Consider the following 12,312-nt stretch of genomic DNA (forward strand, 5'->3'; position numbering starts at 1 on the left):
AGAAATATTAACTATTGTTTTAAACATTTTAGCGGCAAGATTATCTTGAAAAGTTAGCATTTTAACAGTTCCAACTAGAGATAATTTGCAAATTTGTTTTTCATTAAGTAAAAATAGTATAGCATGGAATTGGCTTACAAAATGTATTTTAAAGATCAAAAAACTAGAGGAACAGAAGCACTGAGAAAAACCTATCTAGTAGGACCTTTAAAAAACAATCACAAATGAAACCATTTCCTCATTAGGAAACAGTAAAGCTTCTACGCGCCAGGACAATATATGAACAAGTCAGAGTCCATGATCGGGTTGTCTATGAGTGTTTGTGTATTTGTACATACTTTTCAACAAATATGTCAAGATGTTGGTATTTTTTTTCTTTTAAAAACAAAAAGGTAGAATAATGATGCTGTTTTGTTCTCTCCCTTTGTCCTTCCTGCCTACCTTTCCTCCTCCTCTTCTCTCCCTCTCCCACAACAGCCCCTCTTTTTGAGGCCAAAGAGATCACACTGATTGAAAATAGGATTAAAGTCCGGCTCCTATAAACCTCCATGTCTAGTGTCTGAGATTACAGGTATGTATGGCACAGTTACTGTCCAAGTTTACAGATGCCGGGATGGAGCCTAAAGCTGTGTACAGTGGGCTATGTCCTCACTCTGCCAGGACTTTTACTGAGTTGTACAGGGAAAAGACAGTTGTGGGCAGCAATGATGATGGTGTTAAATAGGATGAAAGGGTCAGAGATCCTCACTTTACAGTTGGAAGGATCAGAGGAGCAGGCCCCGTGGGCGTGGCTTCTGGCTCACTGACATAGGCAAAGTGTTTGCGCGCGCTATTGTTACGTCAGAGGAGCTGGGCCGCCATCTTGAAAGCCGCTGAGAGAGATCGTTGGGAGCCTCTACCGTTGTGCCTCGCGTTTCTCCATGAGGAAAATGCTGGCCGCTGTGCTATCTCACGTCTTTTCGGGAATGGGAATGGTCCAGAAGCCGGCTTTCAGAGGACTGCTGTCATCTCTTCAGTTCTCCAACGACGCCACCTGTGACATTAAGAAATGCGACCTGTACCGGTTGGAAGAGGGGCCCCCCACCTCCACCGTGCTCACCAGAGCCGAGGCCCTCAAATACTACCGGACCATGCAGGTAATTCGGCGCATGGAGTTGAAGGCCGACCAGCTCTATAAGCAGAAGTTCATTCGTGGTTTCTGTCACCTGTGTGATGGGCAGGAAGCCTGCTCTGTGGGGCTGGAGGCAGGGATAAATCCCACCGACCATATCATCACGTCCTACAGAGCTCATGGCTTGTGCTACACGCGGGGACTGTCAGTGAAGTCCATTCTCGCAGAGCTGACTGGACGCAGAGGAGGCTGTGCTAAAGGCAAGGGAGGCTCTATGCACATGTACGCCAAGAACTTCTACGGGGGAAATGGCATTGTTGGGGCACAGGTACCCCTGGGAGCTGGTGTGGCTTTCGCCTGTAAATACTTGAAGAATGGTCAGGTCTGCCTGGCTTTGTATGGCGATGGTGCGGCTAACCAAGGACAGATCTTCGAAACATACAATATGTCAGCCTTGTGGAAATTACCCTGTGTTTTCATCTGTGAAAATAACCTCTATGGAATGGGAACAGCTATTGAGCGGTCAGCAGCCAGTACTGATTACCACAAGAAAGGCTTTATCATCCCTGGACTGAGAGTGAATGGGATGGATATTCTCAGTGTTCGTGAGGCTACCAGGTTTGCAGCTGATCACTGCAGATCCGGAAAGGGGCCCATTTTGATGGAGCTGCAGACCTACCGCTATCATGGACACAGTATGAGCGACCCAGGGGTCAGTTATCGTTCACGAGAAGAAGTTCAAAGCGTGAGGAGTAAGAGTGACCCTATAATGCTACTCCGAGAGAGAATGGTCACCAACAACCTCAGCAATATTGAAGAATTGAAAGAAATTGATGCAGATGTGAAGAAGGAAGTCGAGGAAGCTGCTCAGTTTGCTACAACTGATCCAGAACCAGCTGTGGAAGAGATAGCCAATTACATCTACTACCAAAATCCACCTTTTGACGTCCGTGGTACAAATAAGTGGCTCAAGTATAAGTCCCACGGTTAGATACTACCTATAGATTTGTTAAAAGTTTTTCAGTGGGACATTTATGGTGAACTTTAGGAAACTTTTCAGCTTTGTTAAGGAGGAATAAATAAAATGGCGTTACAGACAAATGTCTTAAAAGCTTTTATAAAGATAGATTCCTGGGTTATTAAGGGGATTAGAAAATATAAATTTGTTTAAAGGAGTTGTTCCACTTTCTGTTTTAACATTAAAAGCACTGTATTTCAAATAGTATGAATATCTTTTAGAATATTTTAAATTTATAAAATTATAATAGGAAAAACAGGCTACATTCTCCAATTTGTCATAGTTTCATTTGATTTTTAATTTTGAAATAAATACTGTTAAAGAAGTAGATTTTTGATTATTCTTGTTGGATGAGTTTGTCCCAAATCTTACCAAAACGAGGAAGGCTTCACTTCACTCTAGTTCCCGTCCCAATACCTGATCATGTTCCCCTTTTCCCCTCCCTGACCTATCTCCCACCCAGGTCCCTCCCTCTGCTTGCTTTGCTTTCTTCTTCCTAAATGGGATTCAGGTATCCTCCTTCAATTGGGCACTTTGGCTTACCTTCTTGAGTTCTGGACATTGAATCCTGGATATTCTGTACATTTTTTGGCTAATATACACTGGTTGGTGAGTACATACCATATATGTCCTTTTGGGTCGGAGTTATCTCACTCAGGATGATATTTTCTATCTATATCCTTTTGCCTGCAAAAGGAGTGAAGTCCTGAAGGACCGAGGGACAATGGAAACAAGCAACCTTGGGAGGTAGGAGGTGGGGAGATGCTCTAGAAAGCATGAGAGACCTGGTAGGTAAGAGACAGTCAGGACTCAGAGGGAAGGACCTTAGATGAAATGCTAACAGTAGGAAGAGGGAACTCCCTTTCTACCTCCAGTTAAAAGATGGCATCAAGTGGAGGGATGGGGTTGCCATCCCACAGTCAAAAATACTGACCCAATATTGTTCCTGTCTAAAAACTTCAGGGACAAAAATGGAGAAGAGGGAAAGTGATCCAGTAACTGGTTCAACTTGAGATCCATCTCAAAGGGAGGCTTCAAGGCCTGATACTGTTACTGATGCAATAGTGTGCTTACAGAGAGGAGCCTAGAATGGCTGTCCTCTGAGAAGCCTGACAAGCAGCTGACTGAGAAGGATGCAAATACTTAACAACCACCCATTGGACTGAAGTTGGGGACCTCTATTGTTGAATTAGGGAAAGGCTAGAAGAAGTTGAGGAGGAGGGTGACCCCATAGGAAGACAGCAGTCTCAACTAACCTGGACCTCTGAACTTTCTCAGACACTGAGCCACCAACCAGGCAGCATACACTAGCTGATATGAGGCCTCTGACACATATACAGCAGAGGAATGCCTGGTATGGTCTCAGTGTGAGAAGATGCACATAACCCTGGAAAGCCTTAAGGCCCCAGAGAGTAGGGAGGTCTGGTGGGGTAAGAGGGTGAGGTGGAGACATCTTGGAGATTGGGGAGGAGGAATGGGAAGAGGAAGTGTTGGAGGGCAGACCAAGAGGGAGGTAACAGAGTGCTAAAAAATGATTAAAGATTAAAAAAAAAACAAGGATGAGTTCAAGTCTCTCAGAAGCTCTCCTGCTAAGCCACTTCCAACAGGTGATATGCACTAACCAATAATGAACACTGATTTTGTAGAAGTCTAATATATATGGTATTGGTTCTGAAGTGTGTTAACACTGATCACTTTTCCAGAAAAAAATTAACAGGGCTTTTATTTTTGAAAAAAAAAGCAACATATACAATTTATTTTCCCAAATTCAGCAACCTTTTAAACTTAGCCTTTGCTGGATATTAAAATTGGTATAGACGAATTTTTATGGAAGATGTCTGAGTAGCAAAATTAGATGCTCTAATTTGTACCGAGATTTTATTTAGAACTGTGATCTCTCAATCTGTTAGCTCTCATATATCACTTACCTACTATACATATACTAATTTAATAGGGGCAGAAAATACACATTTTGCAATTTTATTGTAATATAGATGATTATTGATAATTTAATACTAGTAATGGATTCAAAATTTGCTTTACCTCTCCTATTGAAGCTTCCTTTTATTCAGTGCTCTCAAATACTTAAAAAAATTGAATCAGCTTTAAAGAAAAATCAAAGTCTCCATTCAATCAGTATTATAATTTTCCCATTGAATAAACTCATGTCTATATGATTCATGAAGCTGATACACAGAGCATGCTGAGCACAGAGCAAATATAAAAGATCCCTGTACTGGAATTGGAGGAGGGAAGATGGAGGTTTTCTTGTAGGGTTACACACAGAAAAAAATACAATCAAATTAGGAAATGCTGAAGAGTAACAGAGTTCATACAATACTTTCATTTTGGCAGGCCAATAAATACTTAAGCTGAGTAATTTACCCAAAGAAAAAGAACACAGTCAAGTTGCATGACCTTTTGAACAATGAGCAAAGTTCAATTATCCACCAATGTTCTATTAAAAGTCAGCTTTCCGGGTGGAAATGTTATTTCAGCACTCCTGGTTTAGAATTATTAAAGTGAGAGAACTGTGCCTGTATAGTTGCTGGGCTGGGCTGTACTAGGTAACTTCATTTTAAGAACTTGGGGTTACATGAAGTATCACTCTGTTCACAAAAAGAAAAAAAATGGAGGAAACAGTTATTTTCACATCCCTTCTGGAGGATAAGAACTATTAGATTTCATTGACACACTCCATCTGAATGTGACTGTAGCTCTGCTATAAGTTCAGAAAGAATATAATTTGCTTCCATTATATGGAAACTGAAAGAAGCATGCAAAATGGGCATAGAAAATTCTCCCCCGTTTAATCCACAAAATCTGCAGTGTTGCTGAAAGAGTATCTTATTAATTCCTCATTTCTGTATTCTTTGCTGGTGCTGACTGTACTGGCTAGCCTTATATCAACTTGACATACAAAGTAAAGTTCTGTAAGTCCTGGGTTCTAGACGAAAGCAAGCTGATTAAGCCAGGAATAGCTAGACAGTAGACAGCACCCCTTCATGGCCTCTGTATCAGCTTCTGTCTCCAGATTCCTGGCCAGTTTGAGTTTGTGCCCTGACTTATTTCAATTATAAACAGCAATTTGGAATTGTTAGCCAAGTCCCCCAACCCTCCCTTGCAGTTTGATCATGGTGTTTCATTGCAGCAATACAAACCCTTCATAGGACAAGTTGGTACCAGGAGTAGGGTATTGCTGAGAGAGCCTTGACCTTGTTTTTGGGAGGATTGGGGAAGGACTTTTAAATGTTGGCTAGAAAAGCCATTGAGTGTAGAGAGCTTAGTGTAATGCTCTGTAAGAGCTTGAAAGATAAGGTTTAGAGCAGTGCAGAAAATGAAAGCCTGACTTGTAAAGTCTTACAGGGAACTTTAAAGACGCTATCAAAGCTGCTTCTATTTTCAATTGAGATTATGTTCTGGTCAGCTTGGACTGAAGAGACTGGAACATTAAAAGGACACCTTGCATAAGTTCCTCCCCAATTTTCTTTTTGGTCATGGTTTTTCACTGCAACAATCGAGATACTAAATCACTGATCAATCAGTTCGTCAACACAGTGATAATGCCTGAGATTCATAAGATGGCCAAGTTTATGGTGTTCTCAGGTGTTTGAGTTCCTGGTCACATGGTTCTATTTTGAATCTATGCAGGCACAGTGCACCCAAATGGTTAAGTTGATCACTTTGTAATAGTCTATTATTAAAGAGATAGATTGGGAAGTGAAATTCTCAATTCTCCTTCAAAATCATGTTTCCAATAACCTAACTCCCTTTTTTCTCTTAAAGGTTCTGTCTTCTCCCAGAGTTGCAATATGTCAAGAATCAGATCTTCTACACATTCAGAGATACAAACTCTTAGATCTTCCCCGAAAGAGAAATGCCTATGGAATCATGCATTGGTTTTTACCATTAGCATGAGAATACATTCTGAAGTCAGTTTGCTGAGTTTATTTTTTATGATTTAAATTTCCCTTGAGTCACTTGTCATTTCTCTCATTTCTTCTATCCTCCTGTTAATGCTTTACGTATTTTATTACATCTTTCTGCCCTGAGAACAGAATTCAAAGCAGAATCAAACTCTTCGAGAGCTAAAACCATAGACTGTTCACTGTTTTAATATTGAACATTTTCACTTATGAGCACAAAGGGGGAAAAAAAAAGAACTCTGACCAGAACATCAAGAATTAAACTCAACAACACCCGAGTTTAGACCCAACTGAGGTTGCACAGTCCGTTGTTGTATGGTGATTTTTCTGAAGCACTATGTAACATGACAATATGTTTTCACTAGAGTGCTGGTAGGCAAATTGTAAATAATACAACTGAAAGCCCTTTGACGTAGCATATATGTATAAGTCTAAAATGCTAGCTGTAGTTTTCTATCTTCTCTCCATTTCTGCCACCATCTAAAATTTGATGAAGACTTTCTTTTTTTCAGGAGTCTTTCCCAAATAGCCTTCCATTTGGGCCTCATGTATCAGCAATCTCATGAATCAGGTGTCATAAATACTTCATAATTTTCCATTAAATTGATGCCATAAAACTTCTACTTACTGCAGTTATTTTGATACACTGATTATCAATGGAAAAATTTTAATGACACCTGGTCTAAAGAGTTTACCATACATGGAACATAGGTAATATGTAAGTAGCTTGCTTTCTCTATTATCATGCACATTAAATATCTAATTTGGACAGTATATTTCCTAATAACTCTACTGTGTTCCATTTTGTCACAAATGCAGTATGTAACATCATACTTATGATCACAATTTGACTAGTGTGAAATCTTCCAAATCCCCATCAGGCTGCGTCTAAGCTATGGGAGCTAATTTACTTGCCATGAACACAAGAGGATTTACATGTGCATAAGACATTCCTTTGAGAACAAATTCCTGGTTACATTCACTTATACGGATTTTATCTCAATCTTAAAAATATTAAGGAGCAATTGTCAACATTTTATCAATTAAAGGAGTAGCCATGGTGCAGATACTTGATGTACTAACATTATTCATATTTTCAAATGTAAACAGCATCAAACGACATGCTATTCACTGCATGGGTGTGAAAAGCGAATTGGAGCCTCAAAATCAATGACATGTTGCCCTCTATCCATTGCTGCTCTTTGGCAAGAGAAAAGGGGTCCCACTCTTCAAACACAGCATGCCATTTTTTAATTCACACTTAAATTTCCACTTGAGGAGGCAAGGGAAAACAAACTGGTTCTCCCAGAGAAGCACCCTGGGAATAAGTGCCCTCCCAACTTTAGTAATTATCTGAGAAGAGCCTTTCTCCCACTCCCCTTTGCCATCTGAATAGGGCTTGCTTATTAGGGCCTTGTTATATACTACTACCCTATTTGCATAATTTGCAGATGTCAACTTGGTGGCTTTCTTCTCTCCCATACTCTTTGTTGAGTAAATTGTTCTGCCTTTACAGCTGTAATTAAGGATACACTATACAAAATTGTAAAACGAAACAACTCTCAGCATTTCGATAGGTAGATTTTATATTTTGAGGGGGTATAATCAGATCCATGATTCAAAGCTGCTTCTCCTTCTTTTGTAAATTAACCTATGTGCTTGGTTTCAAATAAGTGTCTGTTCTCACGAAATATTCATTGAAACATCAACAATATTCAGGATAAATAAACAGCTGTTATTGTCACTTGGCTCATTATATACAGTCTCTAAAATCATGCTGCAATAAACAGGAAGTACATCATTATTGAGTTACCAGTTTGGCAATAAAATTTTAAATTACTTTGTTATTCATCCACGATGTCTTAGTGATTTCATGGCTATCTGGGCAATTGTTCATTTGCTAGTCTTTATGTACAGAATTATGTGTAATTTTATAAAATTTTAAAATATTAAATATTTTTCATATCACTACTCAATTTTGCATTTTCTTTGGCAGAAATTCCAAAAAGTTATTCTTTGAAGAAGAAAAAAAAGAAAGTGATATTCTGGGCCATCAGACTACATGATACACATTTGCAACACAGTTTGATTGTGTGGTATAGATCTAGCAGACTAGAAGAAAAAAACATTTCCAATATTCACCTATACTATAATATATTTTAGGAAACTATTCTAGTATTTTAGGAAACAAAATATTTGAAGTTCAGTAACATACAAAGACATTTAATTTGGAAATATTTTGCTCAATATGATCTTTCTACAGAATTATTACATTTGGATTTTTCTCTGCTTTTTCAATTTGAAGTAAGCTTTTTGTAGATTTGTTCCCTCAGTGGGTGATGACTAGTTTTTGAATTACATTGTGTGCAAGTAAACTGCACTGCACTTTTTCATCTTTATAAAAACTGTGAATGAGTATTCTTGGAAGTGTGATTCTATATTATCTTTTTGTCATAGCATTATTTATCATTAACTTAGTTAAAAACAGCAGCCATAGTCTTTTAAGACAAGATCAGTTTTATTGGCTTGAGTGTCACATGAATCTCAATCCATTACTTAAAATAATTCTTTGTGAACATATCTGTATTCGGAAAGAAAAAATTGAATTGCTACCTACAAGTTTCTTACAGTCATATGCATCATTACCATAGTCACTGCCATTATAAAGGTGGAAATATTTGTAAGATGCAAGTAGAGCCACATGGGTTTGCAGTGTCTGCTCCTATGTCAATTTAATCGGGACAAGTCATGTTGAAGTATATGTTTATACAATGTCAATCTACTGTGACAGAAACATACTAGAAAGCCTGCAAGATAGCAAAAAAAAAAAAAAAAAAAAAAAAAAAAACTCTTGATTTCTGCCCAGTTACTTGCCAGTTATGGTTTTGTTGATATTAAGAGTTGAGAACTAAATATTTAATTGTCTCCTAGATAATGTATAGTATTTGACCAAGGATATCTGACATAATTGTAAAATGAACTGAGCAGGACATGTATTTTTAGTAGCCACATAATTTAAAATATGCAATGACTATATCAAATCTCAGATTTCCTCAATTTAACTGCAAATGGACCAAAGTTAAATATAGTAAAAATAATGAGAACTATGCATAGCACACTTGCTCATTACCCTCAGAAATGAACACATGGCAAGTACTTCATAAATAAAGAGTAAATTTTAAAAAAATACAATTTTACTGAATAGGGAGGAAATGAATATGTAGGTCACAATCAGAGCATGAGAAATTGCATTAGGTAAAACTGTTTTTTTCCATCTGGGTTTTCCTGAAGAATATAAAGAGCAAGTGAGGACAAATCTTTCTCTTTACTTTTGAAGATGCATATTATTCAAAAACACAAGAGAAAATCAAAAGAAGAACATAGATTTTTTTTCTTTGGTACAGAACCATCATTACTATGTAATAGTGCCAGAGACAACTTGGCAAGTCGTAGCTAGAATTGGAAACTCAGATTGCCTTTTTAGAAACGAGTATTTTGAATGATTCTTCCATTTTCTGTAATTGTCACTGGAACTGGATGATATTGAGTTGGAGTAGATGCTCCCTTGAACTGCTATAAATGAACAATTAACATTTATACAGGTGGGGGAATAGGTAAGTATTTCATGGAGAAAATTTTTATGAATATTCTCTAGGACTCTGTTAAGGGTGTGGCATTACAAGTCTGGGTGATGTACACTCTGACATAATTTCAGAGACTTATGCATGGAATTTAGAATCAATCCCCTTTATAGAAAAGAAATTGATAAATGCCATCTAAGCCAATAAGACAATGAGAAATAAAGAGCATAGAAATCATAGATATCATACTAATTACATCAATCTTTGAAGTGTTAAAATAGCACTCTCTGTTGTTCTTTGTAAAGTATTTATCTGCAGACTAACCATGAGGAAAACATCATACTAATTCCCCTGGAAGGGACAGTTTAACTTATTTTCTGACCAATATTCCTCAAACTGTAAAGGTCATTTAAAACTCTTGTCTTAAAAATTGCTAACCGGAGTTTATTAAGATGAATAATGTTGTAACTTGGATGAGATCCTGAATGAGAAGAGAGACATTAGGTAGAAATTAAGGAGATATGAGGAATGAGTGGACTTGAGTTAATGGTAACATTTAATTATGCATTTAGTAACTGTAACCATGTTCATAATAGATATCAACAGAAGAAGAAACTGAGTGGGGATAAAAACTCTATTATATTTGCAATTTCTCTGTAAATCTAAAACTGTTCTAGTGTAGAATGGTTTTTAAAATCCAGCATCATGATTACAGTTAGGAAAAAGAAAAACAAATTTCTACATGAAATGGACTTTTTCATAGAAATTTAAATATAAAAATATATCTCTAGTATTTAATGATAGAATTCATAGTCAATTAAGCCAAATATTTTTTCATATTTTAAAACATAAAATGTTCATATATGGGAAATGTCATTATAAATACAAAGTGAAAATGTTGAAAAATCAAGTGTCAACTAATTTTCAGACATTAAAGGATTGTTTATTATTATCGGGTTAATTGAAATGGATGTTTGAGCATGTATCAATATCTCAAATATTTCCTGTACTTTATCTGTAGATGAAAAAATTAAGTTAATATTGTCATAATGGTATGTCCAAATATCCTTAGATATGAGTAGTTGATTTAGACTATCATGACTCATTATCTAAACTGATTTCTGTTGCTAATTGTTCAGGTACACACCAGTATGCATTTGAATAAACAAAATATTAGTCAATAATCAAAATATTTAAGCTTATATATATTAAAAAGTATAAAATGTTATTATTTCAACCATAGCTTCAACAGTGTGTGAGCTTGCTTTTTCTTATTAAATACAAATGTAATTATCTTAATTACTCTGTCCCAGTTGTAGTTCCATAGTAGAGCATCCATGGTGCTACATTGATAAATATCTCCAAGCACCTAATCATAGATAATGTACACTCAGATGATGACTTTGTTGAACAGAGTACTTTATTTGTGTATGAATTTTACATTGATTAGTTTTGTATGGAAACTCTCAAACTTATTATATTTTGAAAATATTCTCAGGAAAGAATAAAGTGAAATTAACATATAAGAGGTGAATAAATTAGAGTCACAATTGAGCAGAATTGATATTGACAGGTAACTTATTAGTAATTAGGTGGAGAGCACAGAACAGCATTAGTTGTTTGACTTGGGAGCATTAGAAAAATGCAAAGGGAATAACTATAGGTTATTAATCAAATAGTTTGCAAAAGCATTTATCATTTTTTTTTGTCTCACTAAAAATGTAAAATTCTCACTGAAGACACAGGTCAAAATATCTCTGGGTCATTTGTTCTGAATACATATTTTGATAATGAAAACTATTTGAGTTATAGCATCTTCTTTCCAGTCATGGCCTGGGAGAGGACCAGAGTGGCCTGACATTTACAGTCCTTCAATGGCAATTACAGCACAGCTAATATATCAATTTAATTAAATTCCTATAGTGATTCATGACATAAAATATCAGAATAAGTTAACTTGCACAGAAATAGACAAAAGATCAATGCACTAGGCAGAGACAAAATGAATTAAAGAAGATCTGCCATCCCTCGGAACGATTGTGTGCATAATGAGATTTTTCTTCTCTTTTTCTTTTTAAATGCAAAGCTTGTGTTTTAGCCATCATTCATGGAGGTTAAGTGAGGGAGATTGTGGTCATGTACAAGGATGCCTAAGGTAATCACTAATGTAAACAAAAATGATTGTTTTTCATGTTGCTGTGGAATAAAAAAAAGTACCTGATTAAATAAAGTAAATACAACTTGCCCATCTATTTCCTTAAGTATCGTTTGGGTTGTGCAGTTTCAGATGTTTTGCTATTTGGCTTTTCATCCATTAATAAATGGATGCCTCTGAAATCCTCTTGACAGAGAAACTATCAAAGTGTGCTGAGGAGAGAGGAGCGGCTGTGAAGAGGGAATTCATAGGTTCTCTTATCTGTCCCTACAACTTTGAACTGGTTTCATCATGGAGGACCCCAGCAATTCCAATGCTATGCTGCAGGCCTTTCTCCCTCTAAAGGCAGCCTGGGCTCAAGTAGTTTTAAAAAGAAGGAAAGGGAATGCCTATCCTTCAGTAAGTAGTCTGTGCTGATGAAATAGATCTTAATGGCTGCAATGAATGCACTGGAGATTTAGTCATTGTACTTTTATATCTGTGTCATTGCTCTCTAAACTGTGATGTGGTTTTCTCCTTAT

At 36.8% G+C, this 12,312-nt stretch overlaps 1 protein-coding gene across 1 annotated transcript; it reads left to right on the plus strand.

The window, feature by feature from the left end:
- The first annotated feature begins 329 nt into the window (after positions 1-329).
- Positions 330-2,457, plus strand: Pdha2 (pyruvate dehydrogenase E1 alpha 2 subunit). The gene has a single exon (XM_028760505.1). It carries the CDS (start codon positions 921-923, stop codon positions 2,100-2,102), a length of 1,182 nt encoding a protein of 393 aa, XP_028616338.1. The 5' UTR covers positions 330-920; the 3' UTR covers positions 2,103-2,457.
- Positions 2,458-12,312: the final 9,855 nt, after the last annotated feature.

Source organism: Grammomys surdaster, unplaced genomic scaffold (genome assembly GCF_004785775.1).
Source record: "Grammomys surdaster isolate TR1022 unplaced genomic scaffold, NIH_TR_1.0 126531, whole genome shotgun sequence".
Taxonomy (NCBI): domain Eukaryota; kingdom Metazoa; phylum Chordata; class Mammalia; order Rodentia; family Muridae; genus Grammomys; species Grammomys surdaster.